Source organism: Xiphophorus couchianus, chromosome 2 (genome assembly GCF_001444195.1).
Source record: "Xiphophorus couchianus chromosome 2, X_couchianus-1.0, whole genome shotgun sequence".
Lineage (NCBI taxonomy): Eukaryota > Metazoa > Chordata > Actinopteri > Cyprinodontiformes > Poeciliidae > Xiphophorus > Xiphophorus couchianus.
Genome location: NC_040229.1, coordinates 9,894,742 through 9,921,466, shown reverse-complemented (window position 1 = coordinate 9,921,466; position 26,725 = coordinate 9,894,742). Strand labels below are relative to the sequence as shown.

At 39.9% G+C, this 26,725-nt stretch overlaps 1 protein-coding gene across 7 annotated transcripts in view; it reads left to right on the top strand.

Annotated features, from left to right (window-relative positions):
• Positions 1–26,725, top strand: part of reln (reelin) — a 166,753-nt gene that overhangs the window by 27,905 nt on the left and 112,123 nt on the right. For all 7 annotated transcript variants that reach the window (XM_028041893.1, XM_028041884.1, XM_028041864.1 and 4 more), the window contains exon 2: positions 870–977. In XM_028041893.1, coding sequence (XP_027897694.1) covers positions 870–977 — 108 coding nt within the window. The remainder of the gene's footprint in view (positions 1–869; positions 978–26,725) is intronic.

Below are 26,725 nucleotides of genomic sequence, written 5' to 3'. Positions count from 1 at the left end.
TATTCTCTTCATTACTTTTCAGTAAGCACTGGGATTCCAGGGTCAGGAAGTATCAAGTCCTCAATGTTTCACTACAGCAAAGCGTTTTATTCCTCTGTGTGCAGAGCTGCTTTTGTGGGGGGGAGCGTCAGACTGCTCCCCTGAGCTGTGCGCCGTCTGACTGGAAGCAGTCCAGTAGCCGATCTCCCTCTTTTTCCAGTGTTAAGGCCGACTCTGTGGGCCTGTCACTCCAGGCTTTTGTTTACCAGACAAATCAATAGTTAACTTTCTACAGGATACACTGAGCTGTAGATGCGTTCAGCTTGATGTGCTTTTAGGTTTTCCACTGTCCGAGGAGAGCAAAGCTATTCAAGTTAACGCCAATTAGCTCATTAGTTTTCTCTAATGCGTATGTCGATAGGGACAAGTCTTGTTAACAGTGGAGTTGTTTGTGCAGCCGAAGAAGCTACATTTCTGTGTCATTGAATTACCATTTGCAACAGTAAATTACTGGTTTTATTGTTAAGGTTCCTCTCAATAACTTGAAAATGTTTTTTTTTTTTGTCGTTTCAGTGATTTACTTCAAAGGTGAAAGTTGTTACACTGCAAAAACACAACATTTTACCAAGTAGTTTTGGTCTAGTTTCTAACGCACATATCCTAGTACACTTGAAATAAGATAAACTTAACTTTTCAGCAACATTAAGTCAATCAGTCCTTAATATTAAAGGAAAAATATAAGATCCACTGGCAGATTATTTCGCTTATAAATGTATATAAATGTGTGACGTCTAACACGTGATCAACATCTTAGCTCTTTGTGCTTCGATGAGGCATCAATCTTCCCTTCAGCTTTTTAAAAGAAATCTTCCTTCGTTTTGTTTCTTCAGTCACCATCTCTACCAGTGTCCCCTTTGATGGTCTGCTGGTGACTGGCCTCTACACATCCACACCAGTCCAGTCTGCTCCCATTCCTGCCCCCGCTGCTTTCGGCTTTGGTAAGTTACGTTTATGCTCATGGAAGAAGGTTCTTGTTGCTTATTGTTGTTTACATCTGCGCCTTCCTGGAGGGCAAACAGACGATTCTTTAACTTGCCATCCACAGCCGCGCTGGTGCGGTGCACCAGAGCAAAGGGGAAAATAATGCAGAAAAACCGATGAACGACTTGAAACAACTCACATTCTTCTTCTCCTTATGCCACACGCAGACTCGTTGCCATAGAAACTGCCTGACAACAGCTCCACTAGCTGACCAAGTAGACATCATGTTCAAGCGTATCAGGATTCAACACCAAAAAACACACAAACATTAGAAAGATAGACATACGTAAGAAAAAAAGTCAGAAATTTTCTAGAAAAGACATGAAAATTTTGGACTTTTGAATCTTAAAATTTCAAGCTTTTTTTTTTCTAGAAAATTTCTGAGATGAATCAAAAAAATTCAGATTTTTTTTTCTGTCTACAGTATTCAGTTGTAAAGAACAGAACATTTAGTCCATTACAGTTTTGTGTTTTCAGGCTTGATGTTAATTTTGCAATTATCAATAGGCGATCATTAGAACAAAGCGGTGGTTGTTTAGCTAATTGAAACTCCTGCTCTACTGATGATCTGTCAGATAGTTGTTTTGTGTGTCGCCTTATTTCTTTCAAATCAACCAAAACATACCAAATCCTGCAGCACAGCTACATGTTAAATTTGTCAAAGTCAAGCTAGCATGCCTGATCTACATTCGTCTCCCTCGCTATTTTTTTCTTTCTAAATAAAACGTTTTACTGAGCTGTGAAATGTGAAACTCTTGGACCTTCTTATCTAGTTGTTGTAGTGTTGACAATTATTAGCAAAATAATGCATCCATGTTTTATATATATCACATGTACATTTAAAATTTAGCATGTTATGTTGACAACTTGGTAGCTAGTTATAATAAGTGAGAAGTTTTAATGTTTCTATAAGGAAAACAAAAGTATTACATTCAAAATATAGAGAAGGACGTTTTAAAATGAGTATGTGTTATTTTGTTCCCAGAATGAGTATTAAACTCCTTTAATGGCAGGGAGTGATCAGTGTTGAGTGGGAATGATGGAAGAATTTCACCATGTATATTTTTGTACATGTTTTTAAATAAAATACAAACTGAATATGACATAACTGTAAACTGAACACAAACAAACCAGTAAGGGTGGTGAAAAGTCCAAAAGGAGACTTTTAGACTCCTTTTACTTTGACTTGTCTTGAAAATGTTCTTTGGGCAGATTTGTCTGCAATTGGTTTCTGCAAAAGAAAAGCATAACAACTGTTGTTGGAGACAATTTAGTGGATGTGAAATGTTATTTTCAGGGATTTTCTCTGTGCAAACAATTTCCTGCATCCGTTATCTACTTCTTCTCCCATCGGTGGGTTTATCATTTCCTTTTGGTCTTAGTTTTGCCCCTTTTTATCCTGTTTTTCTCACAGCAAAAAAGGAAAAAATATTATTTAGATTTGTTTTGTAAATTCAGTCTAATTATATGAAGAGGCAGCTGAGTAAAATGCAATTTTTCTCTTGGAACACCATGGCCTCATTTACGGAACAGTTTGGCCAAAAACCTGTCTGAAAACCTCGGTTTGGTTGAAGTGAACTCCGGTGCGGTTTGAATGCATGCATGGGTGCCAAAAAGAGAAATCCTACAATTGCTAAAATCCACAAAGACTTTGATGTAAACCAGAAGCGCCTGACGCTCACAATGCCTTTGGTGTGAGCGCGCCATTAACCACATCAAAACCAGAGCTAACTCGAGAGTTTTAAACATCCATCCATCCATCCATCCATTTTCTGTTCACCCTTGTCCCTAATGGGGTCGGGAGGGTTGCTGGTGCCCATCTCCAGCTACGTTCCGGGCGAGAGGCGGGGTACACCCTGGACAGGTCGCCAGTCTGTCGCAGGGCAGTTTTAAACATAATGCTAACAATATTTTTGTTTGTTCCCTGCTTTTGACAAAAGTGGTTCTTTCCTCTGTACTTCAGAACAACCAACAATAAATCATTTGTGCAGCACAGCATTGATTTATTTTAATTTTCCATTAAATTTTTTAATCGCAGTCATCGCTACATCTCACCCTCAAGCTGCAAAGCCTGCTATCCCTTACATAAGTCGGCCGATTTGGAGTTTCGACTCCATCTCTTGGCGGCTCAGAGACATAAAAGTGGAGACAGACACAATAACGCTCCTTTCAGAAAACATAGGAAAAATGCTCAGGACGCACTTTAGATGAAGTCCCCTTCTGCACTGCTGGGTGGGGTCTTACTCGTGTAGCTATAAAGAAATCCTCAGAGAGGCCCGGCTCGGAGCTGGTGCCCAGTCTGCTCACTCATCCTGACTAACTCCAGTGTTCCTCAGACGCTGACTTCACCCTGGCCCCGTCCGCTCTGCCTTCTTGGCAGTTCTGCTTACTGGGGTGGCATCCAAGCATGAATTGCATCACCTTCGCTACACTCTAATGAAAATTTAGAAATATTGCTGCATAATGTTGCTGCTTGTGGAAGGAACTGTTAGGCTCTAGTATTTGATCAAAGCCTGGAAATCCTTGAGTTTGAGTTTGGAAAATCTGTTAGACCGTGCAGTCAGTTTCTTTCTTACTGAATTTTCTACCAGTGGGATCTGTAGGCATTTATAAAGACGATGTAGAATCTGCTTTATTTACAATTCTGAAATTGATTACCACACTGCAAAAACACAAAATCCTACCAAATATTTTTATCTAGTTTGTAGTGCAAATATCGCAGTACATTGGATTTAAGACAAACTAACTCACAAGTAACTTTTCAGCAAGACATAGGAGTTTAAGTAAATAATTATGTAAGTCTGATGAAAAAGTTTGAGGAAGCGGAGCCTGGGGACTCTGGGTTGGGCTCTCCAATCTCTGGGGGCGAGGTCGCCGAGGTGGTTAAAAAGCTCCTCGGTGGCAAGGCCCCGGGGGTGGATGAGATCCGCCCGGAGTTCCTTAAGGCTCTGGATGTTGTAGGGTTGTGTTGGTTGACGCGACTCTGCAATATCGCATGGACATCGGGGGCAGTTCCCCTGGATTGGCAGACTGGGGTGGTGGTCCCCCTGTTCAAAAAGGGGGACCGGAGGGTGTGCTCCAATTATAGAGGGGTCACACTCTTAAGCCTCCCTGGCAAGGTCTATTCAGGGGTCCTGGAGAGGAGGGTCCATCGGATAGTCGAACCTCGGATTCAGGAAGAGCAGTGTGGTTTTTGTCCTGGTCGTGGAACACTGGACCAGCTCTACACCCTCGGCAGGGTCCTGGAGGGTGCATGGCCCAACCAGTCTACATGTGTTTTGTGGACTTGGAGAAGGCGTTCGACCGTGTCCCTCGGGGAGCCCTGTGGGGGGTTCTCCGGGAGTATGGGGTACCGGGCCCTTTGATACGGGCTGTCAGGTCCCTGTATGACCGGTGTCAGAGTCTGGTCCGCATTGCCGGCAGTAAGTCGGGCTCGTTTCCGGTGAGAGTTGGACTCCGCCAGGGCTGCCCTTTGTCACCGATTCTGTTCATCACTTTCATGGACAGAATTTCTAGGCGCAGCCAAGGTGTTGAGGGGATCCGATTTGGTGGCCTTGGGATCTCATCTCTGCTTTTCGCAGACGATGTGGTCCTTTTGGCTTCATCAGATCGTGATCTGCAGCTCTCGCTGGATCGGTTCGCAGCCGAGTGTGAAGCGTCCGGGATGGGGATCAGTGCCTCCAAATCCGAGGCCATGGTCTTGAGCCGGAAAAGGGTAGAGTGCCTTCTCCGGGTCAGGGGGGGTGTCCTGCCCCAAGTGGAGGAGTTTAAGTATCTCGGGATCTTGTTCACGAATGGGGGAAGAAGGGAGCAGGAGATCGACAGGCGGATTGGCGCAGCGTCTGCTGTCAAGCGGGCGTTGTACCGGTCCGTCGTGGTGAAGAGAGAGCTGAGCCAAAAAGCGAAGCTCTCGATTTACCGGTCGATCTACGTTCCCACCCTCATCTATGGTCATGAGCTTTGGGTCATGACCGAAAGAACGAGATCGCGGATACAAGCGGCCGAAATGGGTTTTCTCCGTAGGGTGGCTGGGCTCTCTCTTAGAGATAGGGTGAGAAGCTCAGTCATCCGGGAGGGACTCAGAGTAGAGCCGCTGCTCCTTCACATCGAGAGGAGCCAGTTGAGGTGGCTTGGGCATCTGGTCAGGATGCCTCCTGGACGCCTCCCTGGTGAGGTGTTCCGGGCACGTCCCACCAGGAGGAGGCCCCGGGGAAGACCCAGGACACGCTGGAGAGACTATGTCTCTCGGCTGGCCTGGGAACGCCTCGGGATTCCCCCGGAGGAGCTAGAAGAAGTGGCCGGGGAGAGGGAAGTCTGGGTCTCCCTTCTGAAGCTGCTACCCCCGCGACCCGACCTCGGATAAGCGGAAGAAGATGGATGGATGGATGGATGGATGATGAAAAAGTAGGAGCTCCACTATTGGATTTTTTTTCAATTATAACAAGATGTTTTCTCCAGTTAAAAGTGAAATAATCTGCCAGTGGAACTTGTAGTTTTTTTCAGTCAGCATTGAGCAATTATTGACTTGAAACAAGCTTTTATATCTAACTGAAAAGTTGCTTGTAAGTTAGTTTTGTCTTATTTCAAGTGAACTACTTAAGATATTTGCAATAGAAACTGGACGAAACTCTTTGCTAAGTCTCGGATTTTGGGATTCCTCAAATTTAATTTACCTCATCAGTGAGCTTCTACACTGCAAAAACACAAAATCTTACCAAGTATTTTTGTCAAGTGTAAATATCTTAGTACACTTGAATTAACTGACTTACAAGTAACTTTTTATGCGACAGACTGGCGACCTGTGCAGGGTGAACCCCGCCTCTCGCCCAGAACATTAGCTGGAGATGGACACCAGCACCTCCTGACCCCACTAGAGACAAGGGTGTTAGAAAATGGGTGGATGGATGGATGGACTTTTAAGCAAGATTTAAGAGCTTGTTTTGAATAAATGTATCCAGTTTTAGATTTTGAACCTAAATGTGAGTTTGTGAAAGATAAACTTACAGCAGTAAGTTGTGTTAACTTTTTATTAATTTAGTCAAACCTCCAAGAGTTGAATAAACTAGTTTTTAGGTTAGCACTTAAAAAACTGAAAGAGGAGACAGACAGGAGTGGGAACTATTTCCCAGAATGCTTAGCGGCATGTTTTTGTCTCCTGAGATGGAAGTGCGTTACATTGATCTGACTCTTGTGTTTTATTAAGGCAAATGTTCATTTTAATGCAATTCTCAGTTAGCAAAGCTTGAGGATAATGTCCTGTTCACACTAAATGTTTCTGAGCTGAATTCATTGGGATGTTTAATAAAATTCATTATCAGATCAGAAATATTGTTCCTGCAGTTTGAAACAAGAATTTAAATTATTATAAGGTAAAATCAGTATTTATTTTTACTTTGATATTGTGAGTAAAATAATAGTTAAAGTGGCTCTTTAAGTGGGTGAGGGCAGATTTTTTATTGCATATTGTGAAATAATTATTTAGTTTAAATTGCAGAATTAAGTTAAAACTCACAATTCAAGATTAATGAAGTTAAAAATCAATGTTTAGACAACTTATCTCTTGTTGTTAAATCAACTTGATGAACTTAAATTTCTGAGTTAAAACCAAAACAGTTTTCTTGTTGACTTAAATTGCATTTTCAGGGCAGCAGGTGGACTTTCATTTTCAAGTTAAACCACCTATAAATGTTTACAGTGTGTGGCAAAAAGTTTGGACACTCCTAACTTAAAACAAACTCTTATTTCTTGCTAAATTAGTATATTAGTCTCGTCTTTGCACTAGAAATATCTCCTAAATTGTGTTTTTGCAGAGTATAACATAATGATGTTACTCTGTTGGATCAAAACACGATGAGAATAATGAAGTACAACAGTTTAAAAATTAGATTTAATGTTGAGCAGATCAAAGGTCACCCTTCCCCATTATGGCCTTTTGTATCTACGATTTCTATAGAAGAGGAATTAAGACAAGAGTGTCCCTTTAATTCTTCTGAATGGAGCCAGTTAACACATGAACATCAACAAAAAAAATACTAATTCCCTCCTATTGAAAACACACACACACACACACACACACACACGCACGCACGCACGCACACACACACACACACACACTCCTAATGTATGTTATTGAAGTGGTTTAGGAAACATGTGGTTAGCAGATGTATCAGTGCAATATTTAATGTCGGCTCACAAAGCGGCTAAAATTAAACCTCTTTTCATGATCATCAGAGGGGGAAAATAAACCAGCATTTATTGGATGTCCAGGAATGTTTTTGTGTTTTGCACCACCTTACCTTTGTAGCAGATATTTATCCTGGTGAGATAAATTCAAGGACCAACACAGCTTTCACTATAAATAATCACATTATAGTAAACTTTTAAATGGTGATTGACTAGCTTTTAGACCTAAAACTAATATCACTTACCGTCGTGAAGACACAGAGAGTTGTCTAGTAGATGGTACAACATCTACGTCAAACATAAGGCCCGGGGGCCAAATTCTGCCCACTGCAGACTGTTTTTGTGGCCCTCTAGACTCCAAATGACATCAATCAATCACTCAGTTTTTTTTACTGAAATTCATGCAAACTTAACCAATCTGGTGTTTTTGGGGGAGGGTTTTGCACTGATGGATAGGCCTGTCACAATAACCAATAAATCAATTAATTACATTATAAATTAAAGCGAGCTCAATAATTTCTATTTGCATGATTTATCATTTTTCTCTTTCTACAACTGGATGATAAAAGTCTTCAGTCTGGTGTTTTGGTCTCAATGAACTGAAGGATAATCTTGTTTACAGAGACTTAAAATTTCATTTTATTTGTTGTTTCTCTTGTTTTGTTTATTTTTGACATTTTAAATGTCTTCCAGTTCCAAATGTGTTAACTGTTTGCTAGAATTTAAAGTTTATTGATCTTTAAGAATGTGTTCTTGCATTACTACGCCATTTTCATTACATTACATAAACATGATATCAAAATAACAATACTATCGTTTATCGCAATGACTTCTGTGACAATTTATTGTCCAGTAAAATTTTTTATCATCACAGACATACACAAGAAACAGTCATAAATATTCATAAAGACTCATGACATTGTTGTCAGTTTTATGCACAAGTAAAGTGTTAAACATTTTTTCATGTTATAAATAAACACTTTATCAGTATTAAGTATTACTGACCTAAAAGAAGCTCCTAAGCCACTTCTAAGCTATTTGTCTTATTTCAAGAGAACTAGGATATTTGCTCTAGAAACTGAACAAAAAGGGTAGAGTACCTTCTCCGGGTCAGGGGGTTTGTCCTGCCCTAAGTGGAGGAGTTCAAGTATCTCGGGATCTTGTTCACGAATGGGGGAAGAAGGGAGCGGGAGATCGACAGGCGGATTGGTGCAGCGTCTGCCGTCAAGCGGGCGCTGTACCGGTCCGTCGTGGTGAAGAGAGAGCTGAGCCAAAAAGCGAAGCTCTTGATTTACCGGTCGATCTACGTTCCCACCCTCATCTATGGTCATGAGCTTTGGGTCATGACCGAAAGAACGAGATCGCGGATACAAGCGGCCGAAATGGGTTTTCTCCGTAGGGTGGCTGGGCTCTCTCTTAGAGATAGGGTGAGAAGCTCAGTCATCCGGGAGGGACTCAGAGTAGAGCCGCTGCTCCTTCACATCGAGAGGAGCCAGTTGAGGTGGCTTGGGCATCTGGTCAGGATGCCTCCTGGACGCCTCCCTGGTGAGGTGTTCCGGGCACGTCCCACCAGGAGGAGGCCCCGGGGAAGACCCAGGACACGCTGGAGAGACTATGTCTCTCGGCTGGCCTGGGAACGCCTCGGGATTCCCCCGGAGGAGCTAGAAGAAGTGGCCGGGGAGAGGGAAGTCTGGGTCTCCCTTCTGAAGCTGCTACCCCCGCGACCCGACCTCGGATAAGCGGAAGAAGATGGATGGATGGATGGATGGATGATGAAAAAGTAGGAGCTCCACTATTGGATTTTTTTTCAATTATAACAAGATGTTTTCTCCAGTTAAAAGTGAAATAATCTGCCAGTGGAACTTGTAGTTTTTTTCAGTCAGCATTGAGCAATTATTGACTTGAAACAAGCTTTTATATCTAACTGAAAAGTTGCTTGTAAGTTAGTTTTGTCTTATTTCAAGTGAACTACTTAAGATATTTGCAATAGAAACTGGACGAAACTCTTTGCTAAGTCTCGGATTTTGGGATTCCTCAAATTTAATTTACCTCATCAGTGAGCTTCTACACTGCAAAAACACAAAATCTTACCAAGTATTTTTGTCAAGTGTAAATATCTTAGTACACTTGAATTAACTGACTTACAAGTAACTTTTTATGCGACAGACTGGCGACCTGTGCAGGGTGAACCCCGCCTCTCGCCCAGAACATTAGCTGGAGATGGACACCAGCACCTCCTGACCCCACTAGAGACAAGGGTGTTAGAAAATGGGTGGATGGATGGATGGACTTTTAAGCAAGATTTAAGAGCTTGTTTTGAATAAATGTATCCAGTTTTAGATTTTGAACCTAAATGTGAGTTTGTGAAAGATAAACTTACAGCAGTAAGTTGTGTTAACTTTTTATTAATTTAGTCAAACCTCCAAGAGTTGAATAAACTAGTTTTTAGGTTAGCACTTAAAAAACTGAAAGAGGAGACAGACAGGAGTGGGAACTATTTCCCAGAATGCTTAGCGGCATGTTTTTGTCTCCTGAGATGGAAGTGCGTTACATTGATCTGACTCTTGTGTTTTATTAAGGCAAATGTTCATTTTAATGCAATTCTCAGTTAGCAAAGCTTGAGGATAATGTCCTGTTCACACTAAATGTTTCTGAGCTGAATTCATTGGGATGTTTAATAAAATTCATTATCAGATCAGAAATATTGTTCCTGCAGTTTGAAACAAGAATTTAAATTATTATAAGGTAAAATCAGTATTTATTTTTACTTTGATATTGTGAGTAAAATAATAGTTAAAGTGGCTCTTTAAGTGGGTGAGGGCAGATTTTTTATTGCATATTGTGAAATAATTATTTAGTTTAAATTGCAGAATTAAGTTAAAACTCACAATTCAAGATTAATGAAGTTAAAAATCAATGTTTAGACAACTTATCTCTTGTTGTTAAATCAACTTGATGAACTTAAATTTCTGAGTTAAAACCAAAACAGTTTTCTTGTTGACTTAAATTGCATTTTCAGGGCAGCAGGTGGACTTTCATTTTCAAGTTAAACCACCTATAAATGTTTACAGTGTGTGGCAAAAAGTTTGGACACTCCTAACTTAAAACAAACTCTTATTTCTTGCTAAATTAGTATATTAGTCTCGTCTTTGCACTAGAAATATCTCCTAAATTGTGTTTTTGCAGAGTATAACATAATGATGTTACTCTGTTGGATCAAAACACGATGAGAATAATGAAGTACAACAGTTTAAAAATTAGATTTAATGTTGAGCAGATCAAAGGTCACCCTTCCCCATTATGGCCTTTTGTATCTACGATTTCTATAGAAGAGGAATTAAGACAAGAGTGTCCCTTTAATTCTTCTGAATGGAGCCAGTTAACACATGAACATCAACAAAAAAAATACTAATTCCCTCCTATTGAAAACACACACACACACACACACACACACACGCACGCACGCACGCACACACACACACACACACTCCTAATGTATGTTATTGAAGTGGTTTAGGAAACATGTGGTTAGCAGATGTATCAGTGCAATATTTAATGTCGGCTCACAAAGCGGCTAAAATTAAACCTCTTTTCATGATCATCAGAGGGGGAAAATAAACCAGCATTTATTGGATGTCCAGGAATGTTTTTGTGTTTTGCACCACCTTACCTTTGTAGCAGATATTTATCCTGGTGAGATAAATTCAAGGACCAACACAGCTTTCACTATAAATAATCACATTATAGTAAACTTTTAAATGGTGATTGACTAGCTTTTAGACCTAAAACTAATATCACTTACCGTCGTGAAGACACAGAGAGTTGTCTAGTAGATGGTACAACATCTACGTCAAACATAAGGCCCGGGGGCCAAATTCTGCCCACTGCAGACTGTTTTTGTGGCCCTCTAGACTCCAAATGACATCAATCAATCACTCAGTTTTTTTTACTGAAATTCATGCAAACTTAACCAATCTGGTGTTTTTGGGGGAGGGTTTTGCACTGATGGATAGGCCTGTCACAATAACCAATAAATCAATTAATTACATTATAAATTAAAGCGAGCTCAATAATTTCTATTTGCATGATTTATCATTTTTCTCTTTCTACAACTGGATGATAAAAGTCTTCAGTCTGGTGTTTTGGTCTCAATGAACTGAAGGATAATCTTGTTTACAGAGACTTAAAATTTCATTTTATTTGTTGTTTCTCTTGTTTTGTTTATTTTTGACATTTTAAATGTCTTCCAGTTCCAAATGTGTTAACTGTTTGCTAGAATTTAAAGTTTATTGATCTTTAAGAATGTGTTCTTGCATTACTACGCCATTTTCATTACATTACATAAACATGATATCAAAATAACAATACTATCGTTTATCGCAATGACTTCTGTGACAATTTATTGTCCAGTAAAATTTTTTATCATCACAGACATACACAAGAAACAGTCATAAATATTCATAAAGACTCATGACATTGTTGTCAGTTTTATGCACAAGTAAAGTGTTAAACATTTTTTCATGTTATAAATAAACACTTTATCAGTATTAAGTATTACTGACCTAAAAGAAGCTCCTAAGCCACTTCTAAGCTATTTGTCTTATTTCAAGAGAACTAGGATATTTGCTCTAGAAACTGAACAAAAAGGGTAGAGTACCTTCTCCGGGTCAGGGGGTTTGTCCTGCCCTAAGTGGAGGAGTTCAAGTATCTCGGGATCTTGTTCACGAATGGGGGAAGAAGGGAGCGGGAGATCGACAGGCGGATTGGTGCAGCGTCTGCCGTCAAGCGGGCGCTGTACCGGTCCGTCGTGGTGAAGAGAGAGCTGAGCCAAAAAGCGAAGCTCTTGATTTACCGGTCGATCTACGTTCCCACCCTCATCTATGGTCATGAGCTTTGGGTCATGACCGAAAGAACGAGATCGCGGATACAAGCGGCCGAAATGGGTTTTCTCCGTAGGGTGGCTGGGCTCTCTCTTAGAGATAGGGTGAGAAGCTCAGTCATCCGGGAGGGACTCAGAGTAGAGCCGCTGCTCCTTCACATCGAGAGGAGCCAGTTGAGGTGGCTTGGGCATCTGGTCAGGATGCCTCCTGGACGCCTCCCTGGTGAGGTGTTCCGGGCACGTCCCACCAGGAGGAGGCCCCGGGGAAGACCCAGGACACGCTGGAGAGACTATGTCTCTCGGCTGGCCTGGGAACGCCTCGGGATTCCCCCGGAGGAGCTAGAAGAAGTGGCCGGGGAGAGGGAAGTCTGGGTCTCCCTTCTGAAGCTGCTACCCCCGCGACCCGACCTCGGATAAGCGGAAGAAGATGGATGGATGGATGGATGGATGATGAAAAAGTAGGAGCTCCACTATTGGATTTTTTTTCAATTATAACAAGATGTTTTCTCCAGTTAAAAGTGAAATAATCTGCCAGTGGAACTTGTAGTTTTTTTCAGTCAGCATTGAGCAATTATTGACTTGAAACAAGCTTTTATATCTAACTGAAAAGTTGCTTGTAAGTTAGTTTTGTCTTATTTCAAGTGAACTACTTAAGATATTTGCAATAGAAACTGGACGAAACTCTTTGCTAAGTCTCGGATTTTGGGATTCCTCAAATTTAATTTACCTCATCAGTGAGCTTCTACACTGCAAAAACACAAAATCTTACCAAGTATTTTTGTCAAGTGTAAATATCTTAGTACACTTGAATTAACTGACTTACAAGTAACTTTTTATGCGACAGACTGGCGACCTGTGCAGGGTGAACCCCGCCTCTCGCCCAGAACATTAGCTGGAGATGGACACCAGCACCTCCTGACCCCACTAGAGACAAGGGTGTTAGAAAATGGGTGGATGGATGGATGGACTTTTAAGCAAGATTTAAGAGCTTGTTTTGAATAAATGTATCCAGTTTTAGATTTTGAACCTAAATGTGAGTTTGTGAAAGATAAACTTACAGCAGTAAGTTGTGTTAACTTTTTATTAATTTAGTCAAACCTCCAAGAGTTGAATAAACTAGTTTTTAGGTTAGCACTTAAAAAACTGAAAGAGGAGACAGACAGGAGTGGGAACTATTTCCCAGAATGCTTAGCGGCATGTTTTTGTCTCCTGAGATGGAAGTGCGTTACATTGATCTGACTCTTGTGTTTTATTAAGGCAAATGTTCATTTTAATGCAATTCTCAGTTAGCAAAGCTTGAGGATAATGTCCTGTTCACACTAAATGTTTCTGAGCTGAATTCATTGGGATGTTTAATAAAATTCATTATCAGATCAGAAATATTGTTCCTGCAGTTTGAAACAAGAATTTAAATTATTATAAGGTAAAATCAGTATTTATTTTTACTTTGATATTGTGAGTAAAATAATAGTTAAAGTGGCTCTTTAAGTGGGTGAGGGCAGATTTTTTATTGCATATTGTGAAATAATTATTTAGTTTAAATTGCAGAATTAAGTTAAAACTCACAATTCAAGATTAATGAAGTTAAAAATCAATGTTTAGACAACTTATCTCTTGTTGTTAAATCAACTTGATGAACTTAAATTTCTGAGTTAAAACCAAAACAGTTTTCTTGTTGACTTAAATTGCATTTTCAGGGCAGCAGGTGGACTTTCATTTTCAAGTTAAACCACCTATAAATGTTTACAGTGTGTGGCAAAAAGTTTGGACACTCCTAACTTAAAACAAACTCTTATTTCTTGCTAAATTAGTATATTAGTCTCGTCTTTGCACTAGAAATATCTCCTAAATTGTGTTTTTGCAGAGTATAACATAATGATGTTACTCTGTTGGATCAAAACACGATGAGAATAATGAAGTACAACAGTTTAAAAATTAGATTTAATGTTGAGCAGATCAAAGGTCACCCTTCCCCATTATGGCCTTTTGTATCTACGATTTCTATAGAAGAGGAATTAAGACAAGAGTGTCCCTTTAATTCTTCTGAATGGAGCCAGTTAACACATGAACATCAACAAAAAAAATACTAATTCCCTCCTATTGAAAACACACACACACACACACACACACACACGCACGCACGCACGCACACACACACACACACACACTCCTAATGTATGTTATTGAAGTGGTTTAGGAAACATGTGGTTAGCAGATGTATCAGTGCAATATTTAATGTCGGCTCACAAAGCGGCTAAAATTAAACCTCTTTTCATGATCATCAGAGGGGGAAAATAAACCAGCATTTATTGGATGTCCAGGAATGTTTTTGTGTTTTGCACCACCTTACCTTTGTAGCAGATATTTATCCTGGTGAGATAAATTCAAGGACCAACACAGCTTTCACTATAAATAATCACATTATAGTAAACTTTTAAATGGTGATTGACTAGCTTTTAGACCTAAAACTAATATCACTTACCGTCGTGAAGACACAGAGAGTTGTCTAGTAGATGGTACAACATCTACGTCAAACATAAGGCCCGGGGGCCAAATTCTGCCCACTGCAGACTGTTTTTGTGGCCCTCTAGACTCCAAATGACATCAATCAATCACTCAGTTTTTTTTACTGAAATTCATGCAAACTTAACCAATCTGGTGTTTTTGGGGGAGGGTTTTGCACTGATGGATAGGCCTGTCACAATAACCAATAAATCAATTAATTACATTATAAATTAAAGCGAGCTCAATAATTTCTATTTGCATGATTTATCATTTTTCTCTTTCTACAACTGGATGATAAAAGTCTTCAGTCTGGTGTTTTGGTCTCAATGAACTGAAGGATAATCTTGTTTACAGAGACTTAAAATTTCATTTTATTTGTTGTTTCTCTTGTTTTGTTTATTTTTGACATTTTAAATGTCTTCCAGTTCCAAATGTGTTAACTGTTTGCTAGAATTTAAAGTTTATTGATCTTTAAGAATGTGTTCTTGCATTACTACGCCATTTTCATTACATTACATAAACATGATATCAAAATAACAATACTATCGTTTATCGCAATGACTTCTGTGACAATTTATTGTCCAGTAAAATTTTTTATCATCACAGACATACACAAGAAACAGTCATAAATATTCATAAAGACTCATGACATTGTTGTCAGTTTTATGCACAAGTAAAGTGTTAAACATTTTTTCATGTTATAAATAAACACTTTATCAGTATTAAGTATTACTGACCTAAAAGAAGCTCCTAAGCCACTTCTAAGCTATTTGTCTTATTTCAAGAGAACTAGGATATTTGCTCTAGAAACTGAACAAAAAGGGTAGAGTACCTTCTCCGGGTCAGGGGGTTTGTCCTGCCCTAAGTGGAGGAGTTCAAGTATCTCGGGATCTTGTTCACGAATGGGGGAAGAAGGGAGCGGGAGATCGACAGGCGGATTGGTGCAGCGTCTGCCGTCAAGCGGGCGCTGTACCGGTCCGTCGTGGTGAAGAGAGAGCTGAGCCAAAAAGCGAAGCTCTTGATTTACCGGTCGATCTACGTTCCCACCCTCATCTATGATCATGAACTTTGGGTCATGACCGAAAGAATGAGATCGCGGATACAAGCGGCCGAAATGGGTTTTCTCCGTAGGGTGGCTGGGCTCTCCCTTAGAGATAGGGTGAGAAGCTCAGTCATCCGGGAGGGACTCAGAGTAGAGCCGCTGCTCCTTCACATCGAGAGGAGCCAGTTGAGGTGGCTTGGGCATCTGGTCAGGATGCCTCCTGGACGCCTCCCTGGTGAGGTGTTCCGGGCACGTCCCACCGGGAGGAGGCCCCGGGGAAGACCCAGGACACGCTGGAGGGACTATGTTTCTCGGCTGGCCTGGGAACGCCTTGGGATTCCCCCGGAAGAGCTGGAAGAAGTGGCCGGGGAGAGGGAAGTCTGGGCCTCCCTTCTGAAGCTGCTACCCCCGCGACCCGACCTCGGATAAGCGGAAGAAGATGGATGGATGGAAACCGAACAAAAATTCTTTGTGTTTTTGTGTGTGTAGCTGTTCTCTTTGTGTTTAGATTTGTTTTGTATAATTGTGCATTTTGCTGTTTTTTTCTTGAGTGTGTCACATTAGTTAATTTAGACCCTCCAATGTTTAGTCACAAAGAGACAATGACATGCAGACAGAAGGCATCAGTTTAGGTTTTTCCCCGTCCCTAAACAGCCACACGTCTCAACACTTTAATAAAAAATGTGTTGTTTTGACTTTTACTGCGTCCTCAGATCTCAACACCCTCTTTATTAAATTAGTTGATGTGTGACCAAAACTGTGGCAGCCATTAAGGTATTCAAAGGAATGACATTTCTGTGGGTTTTGGGTTGTACTGCGGCTGCAGCTCGTTCCTCCTCTGCCTACAGAGCAGATCACACATTTGCCGCTGGTTGGCTAACCTCAGGACCTTTATGATACTATAACTGCTCTGTTATGGCTAGCGAGACAAACTGGAGTTAAAAACAATGTTCTTTTTTTGGATCGATGCCCACTCAGAGCACAGGAGTATAAATGTCTTGTGGTTTTCATAAAAATACCCGTTGGTTCTGGAGGCTGGGTCCGTCTGCAGTGTTTTTGTCTGTGTCCTGGTGCCAAGCGTTGACTTTTATTTTGAAATGTATGATTATAATTTACACTTTTTAGCTAAAGTAGGCCATGTGGTTTCATTTGAGGCTTGTGGGTGGTTAGGTTTGTCAATGTGGGTATTAACCACGGACCTTTTCAGGGTAATTTTGACATGAAAGTTGCAAACTTCATAGGTATCAGTGCATGGGGATGTCTGTATCTGCTGCCAGCAAAGCAATATGAATCTGAACTGACTCAGCAGCCTGAGGATTAGAACCTCTCTATGTTCTTGTTTTTCGTCCAATAAAAAAACGTTTTCAACTTAGACGACTTTCTTTCCAGTCCCTCCAGGCTTTAGGGACCTCGAACTGAGATCTGGAAAGATTTCAGACTGAAAGCGATGTGTTTTCTTACCCTAATAATCGGTTTAGTTATCAAAACAAAAAGTTTGCTTTCATCTGCCACAAGGCAAATAATGAAGTGATGCATTAAAACTCATATTCCAATGTTTAAATGTTTAAATGGAAAGAATTGTCACATTTGGCCTGATTTGTGTTGCTCCCCTAACGGCTAAATGTTTCCCTTCACATCATTATCCATTCAAACACAAAAACAGAACTAGTATTCATTCTACATGTCTTCAGCTACGTTATAATTACAATGATGTAGGAGCACTTAAAGGGAAGAGGGGAAAAAATGCCAACACAGAATTGACAAAGTATGTGCACTGTAAAACATGTGAAGGTGGTTTAACTTGAAAATGAAAGCCCACCTGCTGCCTTGAAAATGCAATTTAAGTCAACAAGAAAATTGTTTTGGTTTTAACTCAGAAATTAAAGTTCATCAAGTTGATTTAACAAGAGACAAGTTGTCTAAACATTGTTTTTTAACTTCATTAATCTTAAATTGTGAGTTTTAACTTAATGCTGCAATTTAAACCAAATAATTATTTCACAATATGCAAGAAAAAAAAATTGCCCTCACCCAGTTAAAGAGCCACATTTCTCTGTTATTTTACTCTCAATATCAAGTTAAAATAAATACTTATTTTACTTTATAATAATTTAAATTCTTGTTTCAAACTGCAGGAACAAAATTTCTGATCTGATAATGAATTTTATTAAACATCCCAATGAATTCAGCTCAGAAACATTTAGTGTGAACAGGACATTATCCTCAAGCTTTGCTAACTGAGAATTGCATTAAAATGAACATTTGCCTTAATAAAACACAAGAGTCAGATCAATGTAACGCACTTCCATCTCAGGAGACAAAAACATGCTGCTAAGCATTCTGGGAAATAGTTCCCACTCCTGTCTTTTTCCTATTTCAGTTTTTTAAGTGCTAACCTAAAAACTCTAGTTTATTCAACTCTTGGAGGTTTGACTAAATTGATAAAAAGTTAACTCAACTTACTGCTGTAAGTTTATCTTTCACAAACTCACATTTAGGTTCAAAATCTAAAACTGGATAAATTTATTTGACTTAAAGAGTAGAAGATAGTAGACACAACTAAATGCGGCTCAAATGTTTTACAGTGTGGGAGTAGAGGAATAAGATGGGGAAAATGACCCAAACATGCATGAAAAATGGCATACGGGGACCGATGAAGGTACGACAGAATGTGGTTGCTGTAGAGGAGAAGAGGAAGATGAAGGGATGGCATTCCATCACTTCCTCTGACGGAGTGGCTGATTACTGTTGCCTTGCCAGTGCTGAGCTGCTGAGAAACCGGTCATTGATGGATAGCTCGTTTGCTTGGGTGATGTTTATTTTGTTGTTAATTTGCATATTTGTACGTATTTGTTGAGTTGTTGGCTTCTGCTAGTGAGGTTCAGTCCCCCCACCCCCACATTGCGTTATGATGAATTTGGCCGTCTGACAAAATGGACAGCTTAGTGACGGGGACATCCAGCTGACACGCGGCTCCCATGACGGATGGGCTCATGCTAACACACAGCCACGATTAGAGATGAAATCCCGCTGAACCTTGACCTTAAGAGGATGGGGCGAGACGAGATCTGCTGCCAAGAGCGTAATCATGCACATTTAATTCCCAAAGGAACACCTTTGAACATTGGCAGCACCTACAGTGCCACACAAATGTAGGGGAGACTGAGATACACTGCAAAACCACAAAATTTTACTAATTATTTCTAGTGTAGGTTCTAGTGCAAATATCTTAGTACACTTGAAATAAGACAAACTAACTTACAAGTAGCTTTGTCGCTAGATATAGGAGTTTGTTTTAAGTAAATAGTTTCTTAATATTGATGAAGAAGTATTTGTTCCACTGGCAGATTTTTTCACTTATTAAAAAATGTTTTTCCCATAAGTTAATTTGTGTGCCAATGGAAGTAATAGTTTATCATCAGTATTAAGGAATTATTTACTTAAAACAAGTGCGTGTTTCTTTCTGAAAAGTTTATTTTAATTTAGTCTGTCTTATTCCAGGTCTACTAAGATGGTTGTACTAGAAAATAGAACAAAAGTACTTTGTAAGATTTTGTGCTTTTGTGTGAATAATCTGCCTGTAAAATTTGTACTTTATCATTAACATAAAGAAATTGACTGAAAACAAGCTCCTTTGTCTTGCTGAAAGCTACTCGTAAGTTAGTTTTGTCTTATTTCAAATGTATTAAGATATTTGCTGTAGAAATTAGACACAAATACTTTGCAAATTTTTATGCCAGAAATGAAAATGCCTCTAAGATATATTTTGTTAAACTGAGTCTTTTTTTTCCCCGTCATTATTTAGACAGATTTAATGTCATCAGCTCTGTAAACAGTGATGTACTTCAGGCTGCAAAGTGGGCAAATTATTTTTTCTGTCAATCAAATAATCAGTTGAGTTTGGAGCAGAACTGGAGCATGAACATTTGGGATTTTATTTAGTAACCTTACCAGTCGTGGGTTATCACCCCTAAAACTGCACAAATATTTTTACACTTCAAGGCTGCAACTTAGGAAGCCAGAATTTCTTGGAAACTTAGTTTCTGATGGAAACGTTGGAATTTAAGAGGTGAGATAATTGATACACTGCAAAAACACAAAATCATACCATCGGGTTTTATTCTAGTTTTCAGTTTAAATGTTTTAGTACACTTGACATGAGACAAAACTGATTTACAAGTAACTTTTCTGGAAGTAATAGAAATTTGTTTAAGTAAATTTCTTAACATTGATGACAACAGATTATTTCACTTATAACACGGGAAAAATGCTTTGTAAGTGGAGCTTGGTTTTCTCTTAAAACCAAGTATTAAGAAATTTACTTAAGAAAACTTCTATATCATGCTGAAAAGTTACTTGTAAGTTAGTTTTGTCTTATTTCAAGAGTACTGAGATATTTGCATTAGAAACTAGACAAAGGCGTGCTGTGGTGGCGTAGTGGTTAGCGCAATCCATGTTTGGAGGCCTTGAGTCCTTGACGCGGCCGTCGCGGGTTCGACTCCCGGACCCGACGATATTTGCCGCATGTCTTCCCCCCTCTCCTTCCCCCTTTCTTGTCAGCCTACTTTTATATAAGGGACACTAGAGCCCACAAAAGACCCCCTGGAGAGGTTTAAAAAAGAAACTAGACTAAAATATTTTGTGTTTTTGCGAAGTAGAGTGATTCATTAACTTCTAAAACCTGTGGGATTTTGTTCTAAAAAAGGGGGGGAAAAACCCTCAAATTATGAAATTGGTCCTCTGTAATATGCGCACGTTTAGGTTGTAAATATCTACACATTCATCCATCTCAAGGCTGAAGGTTAGCTGCCGTCACCTCCCCGCCACCAGGCTGGATGGAGTGTCAGCCGAAATGTCAGTATATGAGAAATGGCAGCTCATCATGTCAGTATTTACAGAGACATACTCTCAGGTGTTTCCTGCAGAACAAAGCCTTGTTTTGAAATTCTATGTGTTTCCTCGAACAGTCCCAGGAGATTGTGCTTCCGCGTAGCCCTCCTTCTTCTCAATCAGCTTGATGAGGACGCAGAGTGAGGAGCTATACCGTGTATGGAAAGAGCGCAGGATAAAAAAGAATGATACAAGAGAAAAGAGGTGGTGCACGGAGCAAAGAAGGGGTGAGGAAAAAGGGGCTCCCATGGGGAGAGAAGCTGTCAGTCCCTGAGAGACATCAAACGCAGTGCAGCCCTGTGATCAGCTTGCACCCTGGCTCTCCTCTGACAGCTCCCTGACTGTGCCGCTTACACTCCTTCATACCAGCGCAGAGATACGCACGCTTACTCTTTCCTGCAGCCACGAGAGCTCTCGCTCTTTCCGACTTATCCATTCATACGCCGACACATTCGTATTCCACACTTTCACTCGCCGTCATACATGGGATGCACATTTGTGAAGCGTTTACCTTGTAGCGACATCGTCAAGGTCGCCTGAGAGTCACAAACTGTTGCTGCAAAACTTTGGGCTCAGTGGAGGGGAGGTAGTGCTGCACTGCAAAAACACAAGATTTTACCAAGTATTTGTGGTCTAGTTTTTAGACCATCTTAGTCTGCTTGAAGTTTGACACAACTAACTTACAAGTAACTTTTCAGCAACATATAGGAGCTTGCTTTCGGCAATAACTCCAGCATAATGCAAAATGGACTTTTTTAGCTTTACGTCATGTTGTAATGTGATTCCTTCCTGGAGTGTTGCTTTGATTCTTTCATGCATGTTTGAGAAATCATTTGATCGCCATGGCAACCATTATTCAACTGTTCAAGACACCTGATTGGACCTAGCCCCGCCTTCAAGGACGAAACTCCTCCCCCACTGAGCTCCTTCAAACTAGCCAGCAGCAATTAGCAGACACCTGGTGGAACTGAGGATCTGCTGAATTCATTATAGCAGCTATTACTCAGTGCAACGCTGGGATAAACGTTGCTACAGGGTTAAAGAGGAGCCATGTACGTTGTGATGACTTTCTGAAGGCGGAGATTCAGAAAGAGCAGGAGTTTTTTTTAAAGAGACAGAGTGTTAAATTACGAAGTCAAATTTCCTTTAAGTTGTAATGTTTAGCATTTTTATAACAGCGGAAGGTAATATTGTTACTTACAGTATTTGTGCTGTAAAATGGCACTATGTGGCTGTAAAATATGTAATACTGAACCTTTAATATTGATGGAAAAGTACTAGATCCACTGACAGAGTATTTCACTTATAATAAAACATTTATCGCATGTTAAAAATGAGATAATCTGCCAGTGGAATAAACACTTTGTCAGCAACATTGAGGAATTATTGACTTCAACAAGCTCCTATAATTTGCTGAAAAGTTACTATTTTTGTCTATTTCAAGTGTGCTTGAAAAAAGACAAAACTTATTTTGTAAGACAAAAGATATTTTCACTACAAACTTGACCAAAAATACTTGGTAAGATTTTGTAGTGTGGCAGCCACAGTGATATTGAAGATGAGGATGATAACTGATCTGATCCATCATTCCTTCTCTTCTGGGTATATGGGCACCAAAGGCAGATCCTTCCCGATGATGAATTCATTAGCGCCTGAGATGAAATGGGTTGTCAGGGCCAGGGTTATGTATGGGAGGTGATTTGTGTCCTCTGTGGCACGGCGTTGGATCAGACTCCGAGATCTGTTGGGTCGGCTTGTTGTAAATAACGGCTCTTTTGCTGGCAGAGGATTTCCCCATCCCTCTCGTCCAGATGAGCTGCTGTTCTGTCCTTCTTGTTGCTTAGCACCCCCGTCCCCAAGGCCTGCAGGCTGCTAACAGGTGGCTAAACATTTGTGTTCTGTCAGAGTCCAGAGGACTGCTCAGATAATTATGCATCACTAAGTAATCAGCAGTAGATTATCTCAATGTGTACAGCCTCATTAGAAATAAAAAAAGTCCTATTACTGGAAGCTAAAATGTTTTGAAAATTATTTAAATGTGATCTATTATGCTTCCTTGAACAGTTTACGATAGGTCAGTGGGCTACATGCAAAACTTGTTCATTAAATTTTTTGAACAAACTCATTCTTAGATAATCATATTTTAATCTGCTCAGTTCTGCCTAGTTTGAGTTGTTTTAGAGCCTCCTGTCACTTTAATTCAAATAAGCTTCTACTGTCCAAGCCTCCTACTCCCCTTTTACACTCACAGATGAACATTGGTACCAACAGATCCGCAATGATACAACCGTACATCTTTGAAAAGCAGAAGTGGAGCCTCCTGTACAACCAACAAGAATGCAGCAAGAGGTTTCTGGATGTTAAGTCAACAACAAAACACTTGTCTTTTCCAGCAGCCGTTGTACATCGGTAAAACCAACTCGCCAAACATGCTGGAGCTCAGCTTGGGTTGCTAGGTAACGGGCTAGGCTTTGCCGGGGTTGCTAGGTAACGGGCGGTGCCTGCTGATTTGTGTCTTAACAATTGGGAGATTTTAAAAACGGGTTTAAAACCCTTTTAAAATAATAACTTATTCCCAAAACGGCTGGGTGTTTTTTAAGCAGTAGAAATACAAATGAAAATACAAAAACGTGCTACATGTGGATTTTGCATAATTCGCCCCCTTTAAGTCACACTGCAGTACTTCATCAGACATCCTAACTGCTGAAGTTTTCTATGTCATGTGATTGTAAAATAGACCTGGTAGAAACCGGTACTGCTCTCTGTTTATGTTTTTTTCTGAAATGAAATTCCTTCATTCTGTTCCTCTACCTTCTTTAGACCTGCTCATATTCAGATCTGTCAGTGGACTGTAGAACATTTCACATTTTTGTACATTACAACCACAAATACAAGTTTTTTAGAAAACAAAGTGGTGCATCATTTTAAAGTAGAAGAAAATATAGTTTTAAAGATGCTTTTGTAAATAAAAATCTGTAAAGTGTGGTGCGCCTTTATGTTTAGCCCCATTTCCTCTGTAGTGGAAGTTCAAAAGACGATGAATGAAGCTGAATTGAGAGAAATTCTGGAAGAAAACTTGGAAGTTTATGATAACCCTACACTGAAAAAACACAAAATCTTACCAAGTATTTTGTCTTGTTTCTTGTGCAAATACCTTAATACACTTGAAATAACACAAACCTAACCTACAAGTAACGTTTTAGCAAAGATGCTTGTTTTAGATAAATAATTCCTTTATACTGACTCAAACATACTAGTTCCACTGGCAAATGTATTCATTTATATCATGGGAAAAATGCATTGTTATAAGTGGGAAAAAAACTTCCAGTGGAATTATCAATATAAAGGACTTATTTATATGAATAAAGCTTTTATATCTTGCTGAAAAGTTACTGTTAAGTTAGGTTATTTCAAGTGAATAAAGATATTTGCACTGGAAACTTGGTAAGACAGCATGTGTGTGTGAATGTTGGTGTTTTTTTATGCATTTTTAAAGCTTTGACCCCACATAAATTTGTATGCTCATGCTGGGCTTTGTCCTTTCCTTGCTGTATTTTTTTGCATCTAAATGTATGGTAAGGAGGTTCAGGGTAACTGAGAAAGCAGAAACAGGAAGGCGGGAGCCAAACTCACTGTGATAGAGATTTCAAAGCAGCGTGTGAGCTGTTGGGCACTTTTTTTATTTTTATTTTATGCTGCAGGAGAGAGCAGCAGGCGTAGGTTGTTTCTCCCATGTGTGGTCTCTTTCGAGCAGAGCTAAGTTATTTTTTAACCATGCGGAGAGGCTGGTTATATGTCAAAGAGAACGGGAGAGAAATACGGATGGAAGAAAGACGGGGAGAGCATCGACTGAAAACGCTGCCCGTTTCGACACATTTCTGTGAACACCAGTGGGTTTGCATCATTTCAACACTGAGGGAAGCTGACTTTGAAATGGGTCTTTGTTGTTTGGTGATGTAAAACTTTTTAAATTCTGTGCTTCCACAGGCACCTTGCAAGTGTGTGGGTTCCTGAGGCAAACCGTACGTGTGATTTTACAAATTTGTGCTTGCCAACTGAGCTGCTCTCTTAAGGCTACCCACTTTTAAACAGTTTAAGTGCTCCGTGATTCTGTTCGCAGGAGGATTTCTTACCTTAAGTCCCTGATTGTTCCTTTTTCTAAAGTTTCTGTGTTGAACCTGATCTGCCATTTAGTACCAAGACAGGAAAGTGCATAGAAATTAATGCATTTTTGGTCATTTTGATCATTAATAAGTAGTAATTATGAAATTTTGTTAATCAGAAAATATCAGAATATTACATTATATCAGTAAGGAAGAAATGTAATTGACATGGACACATTGAAGGTAGGCCACATGAAAGTTGTGTGAAAGAAAAAAGTGAGATAAAGTTGCTAATTTATCTTGGCTAAGAAGAAAAAAAGACAGTGTTAAGTTATTAAAGCAACTTCCTGTTTTATTTTTTTATTGATCTTTTGTTGATTCATGTTTTCCCTTAAGGGAATGAAACTTTTTTTCATCAGACTTTTTCTTACCTCCAAACTTTTTGGACATTTTTATACTTCCATGTGGGTCTCTGCTGCTTCCAAAACAGCTAAGCACCCAGCTATTTAAAAAAATAATAATTTTTTAGCAATAAGTTAATTTTTGAAATTAACAGTTTCAAAATCCTCCCAGTTGGTAAGTACCATCTGAAGAGCACTGTCATGTTACATAGCAGCCCACCTTGAGCTTCCAGAACATTTGGTCAGCTGATTTTCCCACTGTATGCGCTGTACAATGGCTGCTGGGAAAGACAAGTGTTATGATGTTGACTTACTGTCCAGAAACCACCTGCTGGTTTCTTGTTAGTTGTGCAGGAAGCTCCACTTCTGCTTTTCAAAGATGCAGAGTTGTGTAATTGTGCATGTTTTGGAGCCATTTTTACGTGAGTGTAAACGTAGAGGTGATGGGAGTGGTCAACAGCAGCTTATTGGGCCTTAAAGTAACAAGACTCTAAAACAGCTCATTCTGATTGGACCTTAAAATATACATAACCATATCTATGAATGAGTTTGTGCAAAAAATTTAAAGAACATGTTTTGTGTAACCCATAGACCGATTCTAACCTGTTCAATTCAGCATAATAGGTCGCCTTTAAAAATATTTTTTATTATTTTGTAATGGTTTTCCAAAAAACAGAATTTTTAATTTTATCGGTTGTAAGCAATAGCCCTTAGAGAAAGAGATGACTAAAAATGATCAAATAAACAAAAACAGTTTAAATAAATCCCTCTCTGAATTTAAACTATCATCTTGTAGTGGAGAGTTTCTCAAAACTCACCCAGATCCACTCTGACCCATATTCTGGCAGAGGAAAGTTTCTGACCTTCTCCTTGTTTTTCCCTCCTTATGAGAGCCGGTCTGTCGCCGTGATTATTCTGCTGCCTCCCAGCGCCTCTCGGTCAGACCAGGCGCAACTCCAACCCTTGTCATAAACACATTCAGAAACGCGCACAATGGGTGTACACATCCTTCACAGCCATTGTACGACGCTTTCCCAGGGCTTTCCACTGACTCCTCACCTGTCGCCTCAGGTCTCTGTCTTTCATACGCAGTTTGTTTGTTTGCTGCATCGATGGGTGGAGAGCAGGGTAGCGGGTGGAAGAAATTAGCACAAGTCATATCAGATTAATTAATCTGAAACTCAAACTATTAGCTGAGGAGTCCTGTTGAATTAAAAATCAAATTAGCCAAGGCGCCTGCCGGTAAAGCTGTGGCTGCGCGCCTGCCAAGCCACAATGACACACACCCACAGGACGCAGCTGCTCACGGGCCTCGCTCTCGGATTGATGTATGGATGGAGAATGAGAGAAAGAAACTCTTGCTCAAGAAGAACTGGAGGATGTCAGGGATGGGAAAGATTTGTTTTTTGACTTTGCCGCCCAATTTCATCAGCTTGTCTTCAGGCACGAAGCTGGCCAGTGGGCCCTTCTCCCAGGCCTCACTCAGCAGTTTTAGAAATGTTTCTGCAATCACGCCTTTCAGCAATGCTTCACCTTCAGCATTTATATAATAAACGTTCTGCTTGATCTCTTGCCTAATTCTAGTTTTATGAAAGCCTAAAAGCACAATTAAAATTTCAGTTGAGGATTTCATGTTTTTTTTTTTTTTACGTTAAGTTATGTGCTGGTTTAAGTCACTTATAGTCAAACTTAGGATGAATAT